Raw genomic sequence first — 18,844 nt, 5'->3', positions numbered from 1 at the left:
CTGCTGCCTGTGTTGGAAGCTGACAAAAAGTGAGAACTGGCTTACACGCACACGCACGCGTGCACACACACACACACACACACACACACACACATGCGCATGCGCAGGCGCACACCTACCTTTTAGAGTCTCAATGTCATAGAAAGTTGCCGCAAACCTGGTGGCCCGATGCGATGCGGAGCGAGAGTCTGTGCTGGTCAAACTTTTGAGCTTCAGTCGGCATCTCCACAGCTTCCAGTCCTCGAGGTGGGTGATTCGCAGCAGTTCCTCCAAACCAGAAGCTGCCCTAATCTGCTGTTCAGACCGTGCTAACGTTGACCGAGATGCCCGCTTTAAAAAAAAAAATACTGGTTTCAAAGCCAGTTACTAAAGTTTTAGTTTGTTTTGATAACCCTCATTGCTGACGCTTAAAGACGTAAATAGAACTGAGAAGAAATTAGAGGGATTATTCAGATGCACACCAGTATCTAGGAAAAATACTAGTTAGTATTTCTGATTCACATTCTGCTCATTTATGATTGAATCAAAGAAATTACTCTCCTTGGGGCGCCTGGGGGGCGCAGGTCATGATCCCAGGGTCCTGGGATTGAGCCCCACATCGGCCTCCTTGCTCCGCGGGAAGCCTGCTTCTCCCTCTCCCACTGCCCCTGCTTGTGTTCCCTCTCTCACTGTTGCTCTCTGTCAAATAAATCAATACAGTCTTAAAAAATAATAATAAAATAAATAAATATAAATATAAAAAATTATTCCCCTTGGGTTCTTGGAACAAAAAACAACATCAAAGTGGGTTGAATGGTGGACTTTAAAATGATACGTCTACCTACTAACCCCCAGAACCTGGGCATGTGACTTTATTTGGGCAAGGGATCTTTGCAGATGTCATGAAGTTAATGATAAACATCAGAGGCGACCCTAGGTAATCTGGGATTACCCAGGTGGACCCTAAATCCACAGACAAAATGTCCTTGTAAGAGGCACGAGGGGAAGACATGGGCACAGAAGTGTTGTGAAGACGGAGGCAGAAGTTAAAGGAATGTAGCCGTAAGCCGGGAATGGCTTGGAGCCCCCAGAAGCTGGATGAGGCAAGCAAGGCTTCTCTCCAAAAGCCTTTGGAAGGAGCCCAGCCCTGTCAACACCTTGATTTCACAATTCTGGATTCCAGAACTGTGAGAGAATCCATCTTTATTGTTTTAAGCCACCCACTTTGTGGTAATTTTGTACAGCAGCCACAGGAACCAAATACAGGTTTCAAAATCATACTATTTTTGTGACAGGAGCCAGTGAGAATTGCTTTCGTCCCTGCGATCTGAGAAACTGGCCCACAAGGTCCCAGGGACCCTGCCTGCAGTCACACGAGACAGGACGGTTTTAAGATCCTGAGCCTTTTTTTGGAAAAACCTGTTTACTATGTCAAAGACATCTTTCTTTTTCTGAGAAAATGCACTTCTAAAGTTTATGTTGAAAATTTGCTTTCCACACTGTTGCACGAACTGTATTGGCTGACACAATGCATGGATTTGTGCATATGTCATGCACAAGTGACAAATGACCCCGCTAACACAATGTTTTCAGTATGGTAGCTCAATTATTTAAAATTTGGGGCTAGGTTATATAAACAATGATACTTACATACAATGAAATACTACATGGTCATCAAAACCAGTGACAGAGATATATACTAGGACAGAATGACACAAGCTCCTCCCTGGAACATGCTAGAAAAACCGTACAGGGGTCTGTCCATGGTTGGGACCCAGATTTTCTCCTGCTGAGCCTGGGCTTACTGGATCTTTGTTTTCCTGGGCAGCTCCGACATGCGGGCTGAGGGGATTTTTAGAGCTGGGTGAGGGGGGAGCCGGGGGACCAGGGTAGCTGCAGGATGGTACTGAGAAAGGTTGACAGAGAGGTGGAGATCGGCTGCCTGCTGCAGGGGGAGGCAGAGAGGGGAAAGAGAGGTGAGCAGATGGGGCCTTTAGGAAGCTTTATGTTGAGTGGTGTGATGTGCGCAATGCTCCTCCACTGCCCCTCAGAAACTTTAGTTAAAATCTGCCTCATTCATCAGTATTTTAGGAGTAGGACTTTTTGTTTTTAGATACGATGATGAATACTGAGTGTTGTCCAAAAGTGGGTGCTCAGAGGAGCAAGTGTGGTCCAAGTCATGTATGATTCCGTTATGATGTCTCTTTAATTTATGTAAGACATACATGATATATATATGCATAAACAATTAACCGTTATTAATCATGTATATAAAATTATATATACAAAATCTGGAGGGATTTACATGAAAATATAAACAATGGTTCCTGCTCTAGATCAGGGGCTGTCAAACTACAGCCCCCTTGCCTAATTCAGCCTGCCACCTGCTTGTTTTATGACTAAAGTTTTATTGGCACATTCATTTACATATTGTCTATAATGGCAGGGTTGAGAAGTTGCAACAGAGGCCTTCGCAGCAGTTTGAATCTTGAGGCCATTCCAAATTTCAATTCTTTATCTTTTCAAGCATTATATTTTTCATTATTCTATGTATTACATTGTCTCAATTCTTTCTGAAATACTTATCAGACATGTATTGGAGTCTGTTAGTAATCTTACAGGTCTCCTAAATGTGCTTTCACCTTTATGTTTGGTTCTCCCTTCAGCTCTCTTCAATGTGTTAAATTAATTGGTTCATCTTCCCAATCACCAGTTCCCCAACTGTGTGAGCCTATAGTTTATTTTGGTAAGTTTTTAATTTCAATCACCATATTTCTAATTCCATTTCACTTCATTTCTGTATGTTTCTCCTAATTTGTCATTATATCTTATATTATTCCTTTCTTTATCTCTTTGAGGGTCCCAAATACACTTATTTCTTCAAATTCTATTTTAAATTAATATATATATGATTTATAACCTGGTGATAAACTTTATTGGCTATCTTTCTTAGTAATAATCACCTGTATGTGCTTTGGAATTTTGTTTAGTAGTTTCACCTTCACTGGGGGCGGGGTTGTCTTTCTTTTTCTCTATTCTTCCTTCACTGAGAAGTTCTGTGGTTATACCCCCAACTCCCAGAACCCTGAATCCAGAATCTTGCTGAGTATTTATGACTCAGGGATCAGCTTAGTTCAAGTCCTGGTTGCCAGGAAGTATCTGCTTCCTCCTTTACCCCTAGTTAAGCAGCTTCATAGAAGACACGCTCCGGGAAGCAGTGAACAGCACTGAATGGGAACCCTTCCTTTGGCTTTCAGGGAGCTGATGGAATGCACTCCCAGAGCGTCCTACCCACTGACGTTGAACTCTGAGGGGCCTCCACCTTCCAGACCCAGCTCTGCAGCTTCAGCTTCATGTTTCTTGAAAGTTTAGCTGTACTGAGATATAACGGACATACCACTTGGCATAAGTTTAGGGTGTACAATGCATTGATCTTTTCGGCTTCATGGTCTTGGTACCATTTCTGCCAATGTTTGCCATCTGCAGATGTTTACCAGCATTAGATCAATTTTTTAAAAGATCTTCTTTATTTATTTGAGAGAGACGGAGATAGCGACAGAGATAGTAAGAGAGGGCATGAGCAGGAAGGAGAGGGGGAGGCAGGCTCCCCATTGAGCAGGGAGCCCGAACTGGGGCTCAATTCTAGGACCCTGAGATCATGACCTGAGCCGAAGGCAGATGCTTAACCCACTGGGCCCCCCAGGGACCCCTTGATCAATTCTCTATTTTACCTATCATGGCTATGGACTAGAAAATATCTCAAAACATGAACTGAGAAGGTCATTCTGCTTGGAAGTTCAGATATGAGTATGTGTGTGTGTGTTTAATAAAAGTGGGGGAGCCTTGGAAAATGTTTCTAAGCTAAGGTTAAGTGCCACCAGAGAGGAAGACACGGAACACATATGCAGGAGAGAAAGCAGAGGGGCTGGTTTGACCTAAGTTCCAGAGATAAATGCATGAATGGATGAAAGGGTCACTTTCCAGAATAGGAGGCCTACAGAGAATGACATGGGTTTGTGGACAGCAAGGCTGCTTGACACCTAGGATTTCTCACTTCTCTGTGAAGTTTAAATTGAGGCAATTTTTCAAGGAGCATGGGGAGGAGGAAGCTTGAACAGCAAAAATAGGGTTTGTGGAACAGGCATCAAGTTTAAGGGGCAGGCCACAGTTTCTTCATCTAGGGAATCTGGGGATGAAACTGCCTAAATGTTCAACTGTCAACTCAGAAAAGCAGTGATTCTCCATTAAAGACTCATTTGTCAATAGCCCCTTTTTTCCTGATTATTCATTGCCTCTTCTGGTTGGACAGTATTACTATTTCATACTCAATGTCATCCTTGAAATAAAATTTTGTAACACCATTGCTTCCAGATGAAAATAAACCAAATGCCTTTCTAATGTTTTAAAAGTCATGCTGTATCTGAAGGAGTTTTATTTATTGAGGCGAATTTCATTCAATACCATCCATAAATACAGAGCGATGTATGTACGCATAGCTCTGACAGGCTTCAATTCAATCTCAGAAATGGTTTTAAACTACCCAACTGAGAACTCTGCAGAAAGATTTCAAATCTCTGGATTGCATGAAAGGCGCTGAGCAGCTCAAGACTTCCCTCATCATAAAAAAAAAAAAAAAAAAGAAAAGAAAAGAAAAAAAAAAGCAGCGTTTACTCAAATACTCAGAGCTATGTAAGCATGCTTTAAGTCTCATAATTTCAAATTTAGTTTGAAATCGCTGAGAAATTGCAGGTGGTCATTTTACTACTACATGTGGGAGTACTAACCACTCAACATCAGCCTAAACCTGAAAACTCATTTGTCAGTGGATACGTCTACAAAGGATCATGAACGGCGGCTGGGCTCCGATAGACTTTCCACACTGGTTGGTTTTTGTATAATTAACTTGATGCTATCTGCTTGGGGAAGACAAAAATTAAAATTGCCAAGTGTAAAATAGAGTCCCGAATATATATTTAAACCATTGATTTCAACGGTTTTAACTACCAAACATTTGCCAAATGGGCTGCTCGTAATTTCTTTCTCTTTTCTAGTGGAAGTCCTAGTCAAAACTAAAGTAATTAGAAAGCACTCAGCGAGAGGAAGAAGTGAAGCCGGCTTGCCTGGTCTCTGCTTTTTGTCAGTGTCTTTTTATTCATGTGTGTGATAATTGATCTGATACTGTTAGCAATTTCACTCCTAAATAACAAATCATTTCTGATATCCTGGCGCCCAGAGCCAGTTTCTAAAATGTGAGGCTTAAAGCCTTTGTAACAAGATCGTACCCTTATTGAAATGTATACCGGTCCCTGCAGGGCAAGAGGAAGGAAGGGGAACCATTTTTCCTTTTGTTAATTGCTAAGGTCACAGGGCATTCTCCGTGTTGTGAGGAAATCAAAGGCTTCCTGCGTGCCTACTAGTTTAAATTCTAAATTTCCATCCCTGCTTCTCCTCAAAAATATCTAGTCAAGTAACACCTTCAAAGAGTAAACAGGGGCATGATCTGGGGATTTCAAGAAGCCCTACTGAAAAGAACAGTGGGAGGGTCACTTTGGGAACAGAGCCAGTTGATGAGTGGGAAGACCGGGAATAAGATTAGGGAGGGGTTGGCGCTAAGACGTTCCACTTCACATCCACTGTACCAATTCAGGAAGCAATGGAAAATACTGGCAAGCTGAATATTACTGGACATCCACTTCACTGATTTGTTCTTTTGTTCATTTCCTCTTGCTCTGGCCTTGGTCCATGCTGTTCCCTCTGCTTGGGAGTGCTCTCCACTCTCCGTCCCATTGAGCCTTTCTTAGCCAAGTGTTACGTTCTTAGGGAAACCGCCCCAACAGCTCCCGACCCTACCGGGGTCTGGTCCCTAGGTCACATGGATTCACAGCACCGCGTTTTTCTCCTTCCCAGCGCTTACCACTGCTGACACTAATGAATTATTTGTGTCATTACTTGCTTGGTGTTTGTCTCTCCCACTGGGCTGTAAGGGCTACTGCTGCAGTAAGGAGATGTCCTACTCACATAGCAACAGTAAGAGCTAAAGACTCATTAAATAGGTGAAAAAACTGATTCATCAAACACTAGAGCAAATCTAACACTGAGATGATTCATTTGTTAAAACTACGTCAATTATCATTCAAGTATCTTCCTCCAGGTGTCCTCTTTCCAAGTCCAAATCCGATGCTGCTTCCTCCATCAAGCTTATATGATGTTCCTAACTTACACTGTATGATTTATGAACACACTGCATTTCCCTTACTACACTGTGATCTCCTCTAGGGTAGAACACAGGTCTGCTTCATCCTTTTTATGCAACAGGCACTTAGTAAATATCTGAGGAAGAAACTGATGAGTAATAAATACATCATGCATTTGACAACGAGCCATCAGGCCCAGGTTACTGTGATCTGTGTAACGTTTTGTATAGAGTAGAGCTTCTCAAAGCTTAATGGGCATACGAATCTCCTGGCCATCTTGTTAGAAAGCAGATCCTGATGCAGGAGATTTGGGGCATGACCTAGGATGCCACATTTCTAACAAGATCCCGGATGATGGTGATCCTGCTGGCTGGCTGAGCATACTTAGAGTAAGTAACCTTACTCTAAGTAAGGGTTTGTAGCAGTGCTTCTCACTCTTGGCTTCACCTTGAACCTCCTGGGGAAAGAAGCTTCGATCTCTGATCCTCAGAGGTACTGGACTGAAGATTTGTCATCAGGTTTTTTTTTTTTTTTTTTTTTAACTTTCTGAGTGTTTGCTAGCCTTTGGGGAGGATGGGCGGGAGATATATAGGAATTCTCTATACTACATTTGAAACTTTGCTGTAAATCTAAGACTACTTCAAAGTAAAAAGTTTAGCTAAAAAAATCTTCCCAAGTTATTTTAGGGGACATGGGTGGCTCGGTCGGATAAGCGGCAGCCTCTTTGATTTCAGCTCAGGTCATACTCTCAGGTTTGTGAGATGGAGCCCCATGATGGGTTCTGTGCTAAAGGGGGAGTCTGTTTCTCTCCCTTTGCCCCTCTTCTCCCCACGCCTCGTGCTCTCTCCCTCTCTCAGATAAATGAATCTTAGAAAAAAAACTTCCCAAGGGATTTTAACGAGAACCACTCATCCGTGGGGATTGGTACATGCTGGTCTAGGTCCAAAGACATTGGTTAGTGCCTGAGCTAGGTACAAGTCCATTCAGTAGGGAATAAATGGTAGACATATGCTGAGAAATAATCTTATTCTTTAAATCCTTTTGGGTTACACCTTAGATTCAAAATACTTGTGTAAGTATCTTCCTGAAGTGGATTTCAAAAGCCTTTCTTAACTCAAGTCTGACTGATAGTACACCAGTTCCCACCCTGTATGACTTTTTCAAGATTGAAGACCAACCAGAATGTTTTCCAGGTCAAAGAGCATGAGGAGGCCAGCTGCCTTCATGAGACCAGGCGAAATGGTAGAATAAATTGCTTCTCAAATTTCCAAGGACTCAAAACAACCCATTTCTCAAAACAGAAAGAAAAATAATAGGTAGTACTTCAACCTACTGGAATTCAACGGGGGAGTGTCAATTACAATCCTTTTACAAGGCAGTCCATAAAGTATTTGAAAGAAAATATAAATGAGAAGTATAGACATCGATGCCTGGGCGGCAGGAACATGGCCTGGAGTACACAGCATGGCTTAAATCCCTACTCCGAGCTCTCAGACCTTCGGCAAAGAATTTCAGAGTGGGGCCGCTGACTACTTTCCTCTAAAGCTCCATGAAAAACTTTTCTTGAGCCATCCGTTCCCATGCTATTAGGAGTCTTCCCATTCTAGTTATGGGAAAAGAATAGCTTTGCAAAATTCCTCTCTGGACCTCTGTGAGAGCAGGGAGTCTGAGCCTGGGATTCCACGCCTCTTAAAAACAGTTGATGTTATTTTGTCAAACATATTGGCAACATCTTCAGGAAGTTCGATAATAAGGAGGTGGAGTGACTAGAATTTATATATTGGGAAAATCCAGAAACTTCAGGGTGGGCTATGGAGGAAACACATTTCAACGACTTTCCCTAGATCTGCTTAGGGATTTACAAGTGCTGCCTGGGGACACGGTTCTATTACTTGCCCCTGGAGGTCAGGGGCATCACAGCAGTCAGCAATTTCCCTTTGCAGTTGGTTTGGGTTTGTGGATCAGGTTGCAACACAAATATTTCTGCGTTCCCTTCACCTCTTAGTAACTTCTGTTTTGCGGCAAGAGCAGCTGGCATTTCAGTTCCAACGAAACGTTTAAAGCTTAGCCAAAACCACCAAATTTTTCCCAGTTTGGGGTCCAGGCGGCACAGACATCCTCCCCGAATACAGTTCCCCCTGTCCCTCGAGTCCCTGGGCCACGTTACCCTGATGAGTCCAAATGAACTTTTCTGCTTTGCCTCCCGCAGCTCCCAAGTGAAAATACTATTCCCTGAAAAGAAGCTTTGCCTGATATCCGTAAACCACAGCTACCTGGAGAGGGGAATGCATGGAGTCGAGTTGTTGATGGAACAGCACTCTGGAGCACGTGTTGGCAGTTTCTGACAAAGTTCAGCAGACACCCACCATATGATCCAGCAGTCATACTCCTGGGAATTGACCCTTGATAAAAGAGGACTTAGGTTTACCCCAAAGCCTTTACACTAATGTTTGTTTACAATAGCTTTCTTCATCATAGTCCCCATACTGGAAACGACCCATATGTCATTCAATGTGTGAGTACTTAAGCAAACTGTTCCATCCAGCCTGTGACATACCACTCAGCAAGAAAACAGAACGATCTGGTGCGCCCGGGGACTCAGATGGGTCCGCAGGGCATCGGCAGTGAAAGAAGCCAATCTTAAGAGGTTATGTACTGTATGACTCCATTTACGACATTCTTAAAAAACCCCAATGATCGTGCTGGAGGACAGATCGGAGGCCGCCAGGGCTTTGGCGGGAGGGTGTGACTTGGAAAGGAGAGCATAAATGAATGTTCCCTATCCTGATTACAACGCTGGTTACGCAGATCTCTACAGTGTGTTTAAATTCATGGAACTGCCCGCCAAAAGGGGAAAAATGTTAATGACTTAAAAAAAAAAATAAATAAAGCAAGCAGGCTTCGAATCAAGGCACTGCTCCTTTTTAGCTATGTGATTGAGGTTCAATTATTGAACTTCCTTAAAGCTGGATTTCCTTTCCTCATTTTATGGCTGGCGATGCTCCCAGTGCCCACCTCAGTACCTGATGGGGAGATTCACGAGGTCTGATGGAGGAAAGGGGCAGGCACCAAGTAGGCATTTAGTAAAGTTAAGGCCCTTTCTTTCCTTTCTCTGGCGGTGGGGGGGTGCGGCATCTGGGCCTGCGCTGTGGTTCAGAAATTTGTGTGTCTTCTGGCCCCTGGTCTCCCTCAGTAACCGGAGGCAAGTCTGACAAGAGCAAGATGGCGCAACTTCCGTCACAGTAATTAAAAACAGAAAAGAGAAAAACTTTCCCAGGGTAAAGCAAGGACAAGTTTTTTCATCTTCTTTTTTAACATTTGTTGGAAGGGTTTTCAGATGAAAGGCCAATTTCAAAGTAATCTGCCCAGGCTTTACGTATATCTGTATAGACGGAGGAAGAAACAACCCACATCTTAAACCTTTGTATTCTGTTATTGGGAGTCTGGTCTTACCCAGAACAGATGGTACCTAATGGAATGGGGTGCACCAACTGAGGGCAGAAAGGAGAATGCAGCCTTGCTAGAAATTACTGCTGGGGCTGCTCGGAGGGAGCCGAGGGCCTGGTCCTTCTGTGAAACCCAGGAACCTGGTCATCTGGGGGCCTCATGTTCTTGGTGGCTTTTTGACTTATGTAGTTCTGTACCAAAATGCATATCTGTAAGAAACCCTGGGTGTTTAATTAAACTTGATTAGGGAAAAGGACTACAAACTCAAGGAAACCATGTACATGCATTTCTGTGTGTGTGCAAAGCCGTCTGGGTATTTTAGGGAGATACTGGAGAACTAAGATGCCTGGGACCTCCACATCCTCCAGTTTGATGAATGCTGTGGGTGGTTTTCTACCCAGCCGAATGTGGAGATCTGGGGATACCTCTATGCCCCCTTTACATTTTTTAAAGTCTGAATATTAAAAATTTTTAAATTTAAATTCAATTAAGTTAACATCCCCCTTTACATATTTCATTTATTTTTATTTTTTAAATAAATAGGCTCTACACTGGGTGTAGTCCCAGTGTGGGGCTTGAACTCATGACCCTGAGATCAAGAGTTAGAGACTTAACTGACTGAGCCACCCAGGCACACCACCCCTTATTTGTTTGAAATCCATGCTCTACTCAATGCCTCTGCTCCCATATGATGTATCTGTGCTTAGGAAATGTGGGGCAGATGACTGTGGGATGCACTCGAGTGGCAAGACTCAGAAGGATGCTCTGAATAACCCCAAGGGTATATATTCCTGAGGTCTGTTACAGTTTCTTTACACCGATGTCAAAGATCAAGGGCCCAATTTTTAAGAAAACAACTCAAAGCCTTCATGGTAATGTGGTTATTGTTAAAAACAACCACACAGGGGTGCCTGGGTGACTCAGTGGGTTAAGCCTCTGCCTTCGGCTCAGTTCATGATCTCAGGGTCCTGGGATAGAGCCCCACATCGGTCTCTCTGTTCAGTGGGGAGCCTGCTTCACCATCTCTCTCTGCCTCTCTGCTTACTTGTGATCTCTCTTGGTGTCAAATAAATAAATAACATCTTTAAAGAAAAAAAACCAACCCCACAGCTCCCCACAAAAATGGAGAAGTGTCTTTCTAAGCCCTATTGATGTTGGGTCATGTGACTTGCTCTGACCAGTGACGCATTATAAGATATGATACAGAGAGTTGAAATGTACGCATGAGTGTACACGTCTACATTTCTTCTATCACAGGTACCTGCCCCTGCTAGCCCACTGATCCAAGGAGCATGAGAGACATGTGGGGCAGACCCACATTCAACCAATGGCTCAAGCCTTGATTCTGACTCCCAGCTGACCCACAGCAACAAGAGTGAGAATAGATTATTTAAGCCATTGAAGTTTGGACTGATTTGTTACGCAGCGTTACTGTGGCAACAGTTAATTGCTATAGTCCTATTTCAGCCTAAGTATAACATAATCTGTTGGCTGAGTAGAGGATCTTTATGTAGATCCTCGTGTCTTTTTGGCAAGGCACCCCACTATACTGCTGGGAGTCAGTCCAGTGTGTCCCCCTTTTCCCTTCTTCCAAAGATGCAGTGGTCCCACGTCAACATCCACGGCTCTCCTCTTCCTTGCCAATACCCTCTGCATCATCGAAGATGCCCAGTGATCCCCAGTCTTGCTGTGAGGGTGTAGTTATGAACCACACACACCATTGCAAAGTCTACTTTTACTTTTTCAGCCCATTCTCCTTTTTGGGGAATCTTAATTTAGGACAAATTCAGGGCATTCACCTAGTCAAAATTACACCCTTCCTAACTCTCTCCAGAATGCAACCGTAAGCAGCAACAAAATATTTGTCATGTCTGTATCCCACAAATGTCATTTTCTCTCTCCAGAAACAATTTTCACCAAACCTAGACTTCAGAAAAGCAATACTTTTGTCAAACATGTGACTGCTATGATTGTTTAGGTAACAATGAACAACAACCAAAAAAAGACTCCTAAAAATTGGCATTATTACCTAAAGTTCCAGGTCTTAAAATTATCCTTCCTGCAGGCCACAACTGAACTCCTCAGTCATTGGTAAGACATGAAAATAACTAAGACATCTTTATTTCATAAAAATATCATTTCCACTCATGTGCCTGGCACACAGCAGACATTCCACAAATACTTACTGAACTGAAATGTACAGCTGTTCTTTCTCCAGGGACAAGAAGCCAACTCTTGAACAGCAGAAATAAACTTGAGTGTCTTCCTTCAGCAACTCTACCCGAGTAGCCAACCATGGTTGTTTCCCATCTCAAAGACATGTTCAAAAACATTTAGAAGCAATCAGATCTAGGCTGCTAGTCATTTATCCTGTTCACCAAATATTTCCAGCTCTCTCTTCTGAGCACATGGAAGGATTACACACTTCCTGGCCCCTTGTGGTTTGATGGAGTGGGGTTCGATGTGACCAGAAGTGACATGGGTCACTGCCAGGCCAGAACATTTAATTGCCAAAGCAAAACTCTCCGGGGGCTCTCCTGCCCTGTCACAGAGATTGATGACATTCAAAATGTGGATGTTCAGCCAGTTTCATCCTGAGTTAGTGATGACCCTGAACTAACCCAGATGGTTCTGCAGTAGGAGAAATAAATAAACCTGTTTCTGTGTCACCACGATGTGGGGGGTGCTTGTTTTTGCAGCATACCCTGGCCGATGCTGACTGACAAAGTACTGAACCGGAGTGTTTTGCCATAGTCTACCACATCCCCACAAATCACCACATGGAAACATGACAGCACTTCTCAGGAATCCCAAAGATGAAGGAAATCTTCAAGGTGTCTGTGTTTTATCCAGATCTGCCATGTGGCCCAACGCGGTTTTCTTTGCCTCTCTTTCTGTGACCACTAAGGCTAGAAAATGGGTGAAGGGGACATCCTTCTGTAACTGGAGGGCCTGTGGCTATAAGGACATTGAAGTGTTCTTTGATACCGTCATCTGACCCCTCTCTAATCCCCAGAGGAAGATGGCACATGGTGAATCAACTGCCTTATCAAAAACGCTTCTGAATGTAAACAACAGAAATCAGACAAGCTACAATGAAAGGAAACATTGGAGATGATTTAATGTGGCAGTTTGTAAGCTGGGTATGTCAAAATCTCAGAGGCCTTGTCCATCAGTCCATCCACACACACTTGATAGTATCTATTCTCTTAAGGGCTTTGTACTAGGTGACCAAGACCCGGTAGCACGCAGTGCAGTTTCCCGGGACTCAGGGTACCCTGCAGGGGGTATGAAGGATGTGGCTGCCTCGAGGGCAAAGGAACTCTGGCTGTGGTTGGAGCAGTGGTGCATGCCCAATGCCATAGAGCATAAGCAACTTCTTAAAACAAAAAACAAAGGAGGAGAGAAAGAAAAAAAGAGAAAAGTCCCTATTGTTAAAGAACTTTCCTTCTAGCAGAGGATGACAAAACACTAAACTTAGACACCAATTAAAAATGTCGGGTACCAGTAAACAGACTGCAGAGGATAAAATCATGTAATGATATAGATCAGGGTTGGCAAACTATGACCCACGGGCCACATCCAGCCTACAGTCTATTTCACTATCGTTTGTGAGCTAAGGATTATTTTTAATAATATTAAATGGTTGAAACAAACGAAGAGAAGATAAGGATTATTTCATGATGTATGAAAGTGGTATGCAATTCCAATTTCAGAATCCATAAAGTTTTACTAGAACACAGCCACATCCTGTATGATCTGCCCTGGCTACTTCTCCAACCTCAACAACTGTGGCTCTGGTCTCTGCCTCTAATTCCACCTCCACTGGAGCTACAACCCAAACACCCAAGTCACTTCCCGGCCCCCCCCCCCCGCCCATGGCCAGTGTGCAATGGTTGTCCCAGCCACCTCACTTCCTTCAGGGCTCTGCATAAGTGAAATCAGACCCAGTAAGTCTCTCCCACCCATCACTCTGTGTCTCCTCCTCCTGTTTGATTTTCTCCATGGGACCACCTTGAGATACTCCACGTTCTAGATTTGCTACTGCCTGCCTCTCCCCGCCATTGGAATGTAAGTTCCATGAAAGTCAAAACACTGTCCTCTTTCCTGTTGCGTTTCCAGCACTGAGACCAGTGCCCAGACATAGTACGGGCTCAACATTCAGTGAATGCACTGTCAACCACGGTTAAGTCCTAATGAGAAGGAAAGGAGATCCTTTACCAACTGGGATGTGATGATCGGTCACAGCTTTCACGACATGCGGGGAGGCCTCAATGTGTCTTGGTTTTATAATGTCCTAATGTCTTGGTAGAGATTATAAGAACTAGTGGCAAGAGAGACAAAAGTGGACTTCACATGCAAGCCACCTAAAAAGAAAGGTCTCCTCTCCATGCATCTCAATCACATTGTCAATTACATGTAGTTTTCCATCCTCACTGCTAATCTCGAGTGGTAGGAAAGACTTAGGTTTCGAAATGTGCTCAGAAACAAGGTTGCTCTCATGTGTGTCCCGATTTCTCTAGGACCTCGAGCCAACTGTGGTGATGATACATGTGCCCAGGAGTTCCAGATATTACCACATCAGGTTCTACGTGGAAGTGTTCATGTGTCCGAACACTGTATTTTTGCTCCATAAACTATCTTTTATAAGCTGCTCCCAAAAGGGAGTTCCATAATGGAACTCGTTTAACATTTAGCATTACTGATATTGTTTTTCCTAGCACTCGTAGGGGTCTACAGTACAGGCTCATCCACAAGTCCAAATCAGGATTTTTAAAATTAAAAAAAAAGTCACACAAGGAAGACATAAGATACAGGGGTGTTCGACTGTATCCTGAATACCAATAATACGCTACGGAGATATGAAAGCTTCAACCACCATTCAGGGTGACTGAGTAGGGGTACAACAGATTTGTGTATAGAAGCAAGTAGTTCAACCCATTTAGCCACGGGGTCGTAAGTAAAGAAGTTCATAGAAAACATTTCAAATGTCTTTTGTGCCAAGGACTGTGCCTGATCGAAAAGTGAACAAGAACTCAGTAGGCCATGTGATTAGCAACAGTCAATGGGCTTCCAGGTGTGGGACTTAGGATGTGAAAAGAGGGAGGGGAATGGAGGGTCCGCTTCCTGAAGTGAAATATGCAAGATGCACTCAGTTCTTGTTATTCAGTTCGCTCTAGAGTGGATGTCAGGAAAAGGCACGTGACACCAGGCTTACAAAGTCTTGTCAGCCATGGGACTTCTCATGAAAGTTAAGAGGTACCCCACATTCCAGTGGGTCCTGGTATCACATACAGTTTGGATGACTCCAACCCCCAGCAACATTCATCCACCAATGAAGAAGGACGGGGCTATAAGGTAGTGTGGAGGAGAAGGAAACCAGTTTTGCCAGAAAAGAGTTGGGAAAGCCTATCATAACCTGGAGTTCCTCTAGTGATATCACTCTAGTGATATGTCTGCATCAGTGATGCTGAAAAGATTTAGGGAGGCTGGCTTCATAGGAGTGCTTAAGGAGATGCCAGGATTCCCCATGACAGGAACTGCTTATCAAGTAAACCAAAATAGTGCTGGCCAGACAGTCAGTGTGAACGACTTGACAGTGAAAATTGTAGGTATTTATTACCAAATGCCCAAAATGTCAACACTATGGGACTCAGGGCTGTCACAGACAGAAGTGAGTTTATGTAAAGCTTCCTAGAGTTGGACAGTGCACATCCGGTGCAAATTTACAGGACTATCCCAACTGTAGAATAAAAGCTGGAGAAAACAGACACCAATAAATCCCACATCTAGATGGTTAATCTGATTCTATTAGTGAGCCAAGATCAGGCACTGGGTTAACCTTGTTTCTAGGAGAAAATGTGTTCTGCTTTGATTGAGAAACTTAGCAGCTAAACAGCATGTGCAGATTTGAGTTGAGATTGTCAAACAGAATTATCTCAGTCCACAAAGTCCATGCACTGCTGTCCCTAAACAGCTCTCCTAAATACAGGTGGAAGCCTAAAGAAAAGAGGATGCCTCACCCTAAAGTGGCATTAAGTACAATCGTCTAGGGTATCAGTGGCTCGATGCGTGGTTGTTGCAGAAAAAATATTCACAGACTCATACGATTAGGATAGAGGCAAGGCTAGTCAAAGCGAAGACAAGGACAATGTTTAAGGACAGAAAGTGAGGACTGTACGGGAATGGATCCATTTAGGAACAGCCAGGGCTGTGTCTAGACAGGAGGATGGAGAGAAGAACAGGCTCACAGACCTACTACTGAGAAGGACCGTGAAAATGTCTAATAATAAATGGAACATTTTTATCCCCAAAAGCAAAAGAATAAATTCATATCCCAGTGTTCATTACCATCTTGAATACGCTTCCATACCAAATTTTCCTTTGAACAAGAAGAACATTAAGAAGGTTATTCCATCTTAGATTTTCTCTTAAGAAGAAGGGGTTAAAGGAAAAGCCTAATAACCTGTACCGTACAGCTCCTCATGCCTCACAGGGTCCAGACTCATCTTTGTCAAAACTTCTGTTTACTCTAGGCACCCCCCCACCCCTTCATATCAGAAACATTTAATTTAGCTGGGGGTTGGGTAGGCAGAAGTGCCATGTGTGTAGCTGCACTTTTTAAATGAAACTCAGACATATATTTAAAAAATCGCTAATAGTATATTACTAAGCAAATGATGCTGCATCTTCCATGTAGAAGGTCACGTCTTGTCACCTGCAAATTCACACTTTTTTCCTCCGCCCCAAGAAATAAGTTCATGTGTGATCAGTACATGTGAACCACTTCAAACCTCACTGTGCCCAGGACCCCTAGAGAATTCTTGGTGTGTGAGTTCTTTTTTTTTTTTTTTTAAAGATTTTATTTATTTATTTGACAGAGAGAAATCACAAGTAGGCAGAGAGGCAGGCAGAGAGAGAGAGAGGAGGAAGCAGGCTCCCTGCTGAGCAGAGAGCCTGATGCGGGACTCAATCCCAGGACCCTGAGATCATGACCTGAGCCGAAGGCAGTGGCTTAACCACTGAGCCACCCAGGTGCCCCGGTGTGTGAGTTCTTTAAAAGAGCGGAAGAACCTAAAACATATTCCTTCTTTCCAACAATTCAAAATCTTCTCTTGTACTGTCAAGTGCAGTGATGTTCAAAGTCAAATGGAAACATTTTTAAAATCTATGCATAACGCTGGGGGAAAAAAGAAAGCTTCCATGAACTCAGTGCATCTGAAGGATTTCTGAGTTTCGTGGACTTCAAAAAAGCTGAACAGCCTGAGAAGTCTTATTTGCTTCAAACAAGTCCAATTTCCCCCCCTGTCACTGAGGCTCAACGGTGGGTTCCTCTCTGCCTACCATCTGGCACTGAGCTGCAGCCCGAAGGCTGGCAGCAGTGAGGTAGGGCTGCACGGCTGTGAGTTCTCCGGAGTGCATTCGGAATTTGGAAAGCCAGACTTCCTTTTTTTTTTTTTTTTTTTTTAAAGAAAGATCTGAGTAGACTGCCAGACTACTCAAGGTGGCTGTCCCCCTGCACAGTGTTCAAACTTTACAAACTGTATGTCTATTTAGGCACCGTATGTACATCGGCATTCCACATGGAATGAGAGGAAGACTTGTTCACCCCAAGGACCAATCTTCTCCTGTTGGGGGCGCTATCACCCCTGCCGAAAATATATGTCCTAACAACAGCTACAAAACCTCAAGTTCACGTCTAACTTGTCTATTTGCGGCCAGAAATTCCTAAATCAGTAACGATTTACTATCTCTTCCATCAAAACAACGAAATCCAAATCATTTTCAAAATAGAGAGCTGAAGAAAACAGTCTAATCTGCAAAATACATGAAACTGGGTGAAATATTGCTCAGCCAGTAACAACCCAATTAATTCTTTTGCATTACTCTCAACTCGTCTGGTTCCGAGGCGTGCAGTTAAGAACCAAGGATTCAATTACTGTTGAATTTTACACACTTTAAAAAGCAAAAAAACAAAAAAACAAACGATTTCCAAAAAACCATTTTTCTAGATGGTAGCAATGGGTATTTTAGAAAACCAGATAGAAACCATCTGGATAAAGTACTGCACTTTGCAATTTACAAAAGAAATTAACTAAAGTAACCAAACTAACGTTTGCTGCTTACAAACAACATGAATAAATGGCCCACACAGTTATCCATGTCACAAAAACAAATCAGTGCTTCATTAGAAAATCACTGTGCCATCTGCATATATAATTGAGGCAAAACTTATCCATCTGAAAAGTGTCTAGAAGGCTCATTCATGTTCTATTACAGCTCCAAAATTTAAAAAAACAACAACAACAGCATTTTCCAACACGCATGGCAAGAATCTTAGTAAGCTTAAGAACCAGAACACTCATTAACCAATGAAAGATATCTCTGGTCCGCTACTAGGAATGTTCTGTATTTTAATATTGTCTGGAAAATCGGGGGCAAAGAAAGAAAGTCCTCTGTATAAGCCATAAGAAAACTCTGCACCACACTAAAAATTAAGGCACCTACCTTCACTGGTCCATGTTCATAACTGGAACCCTGCACCAACTGCAGAGAAGACATCATGAAAACATTCAGCACGGCCCACTGTCTGTACATTTTGAGTATTTTAATATCCACTGATTACCAAGCAGTTGACATCAGGCAGTGAGAGCAAACTGTTTCAAAAGGCATTCTCCAGAAGGAAAGTTCGAAACCCCAAGACACATGGAAAAACACAAATAATCAGTTGTGATCAAAATCCAATGAAATGACTTCAATTAGTCAAGGAACGTTTTTGCTCAACCTTATGTGGGGAGAGACTTGAAAAAAAAATCTAAATGCTCTCATGCTCCAAAAATAATCAGGAGGTGCATATGACTTGCCCTTGACATGAAAAAGCACTCGTAATTCACTTCACATCTAACAAATTAAAACAAAGACAAAAACAACAACAAAAAACAAACTCTCCATCCTATGCCCCAGGTTCTAGTTGCTTTGTGAAGAGGTGGTGTGGCCACCGCAGAAGGCTGGAACCCAATTCTGGATTCAAACTTTTTTCACAACCCTTATGGGAGATTGCGGAAGCATGTGTCTGAAATCTGACAGAGATTTTGGCAGAAAATGCAGGGAAGTCTTGGCTGTAATCCTGTCGTGTCCCTACCAATAGCAGGGCAGTTTTGAAAACTGACTCAAACCGTCAGGACTGCTGTTATTTTACCGCAGATAACCTGTAACGTGAAACC

General features: G+C 43.1%; 1 protein-coding gene across 1 annotated transcript in view; it reads right to left on the bottom strand.

Moving 5' to 3' along the window:
- The window catches only part of VEGFD (vascular endothelial growth factor D), a 38,916-nt gene extending 20,229 nt beyond the window's left edge, over positions 1-18,687 (bottom strand). The window contains exons 1-2 of the mRNA XM_082717034.1: positions 18,129-18,687; positions 120-330 (exon numbers count right to left, since the gene is read on the bottom strand). Coding sequence (XP_082573160.1) covers positions 120-330; positions 18,129-18,218 — 301 coding nt within the window. The 5' untranslated portion in view covers positions 18,219-18,687. The remainder of the gene's footprint in view (positions 1-119; positions 331-18,128) is intronic.
- Positions 18,688-18,844: the final 157 nt, after the last annotated feature.

This window comes from Mustela nivalis (assembly GCF_964662115.1).
Source record: "Mustela nivalis genome assembly, chromosome: X".
In the NCBI taxonomy this organism is placed as follows: Eukaryota; Metazoa; Chordata; class Mammalia; order Carnivora; family Mustelidae; genus Mustela; species Mustela nivalis.
Note: the sequence above shows the minus strand (reverse complement) of the source record. Positions and strands in the feature narration are given on the sequence as shown.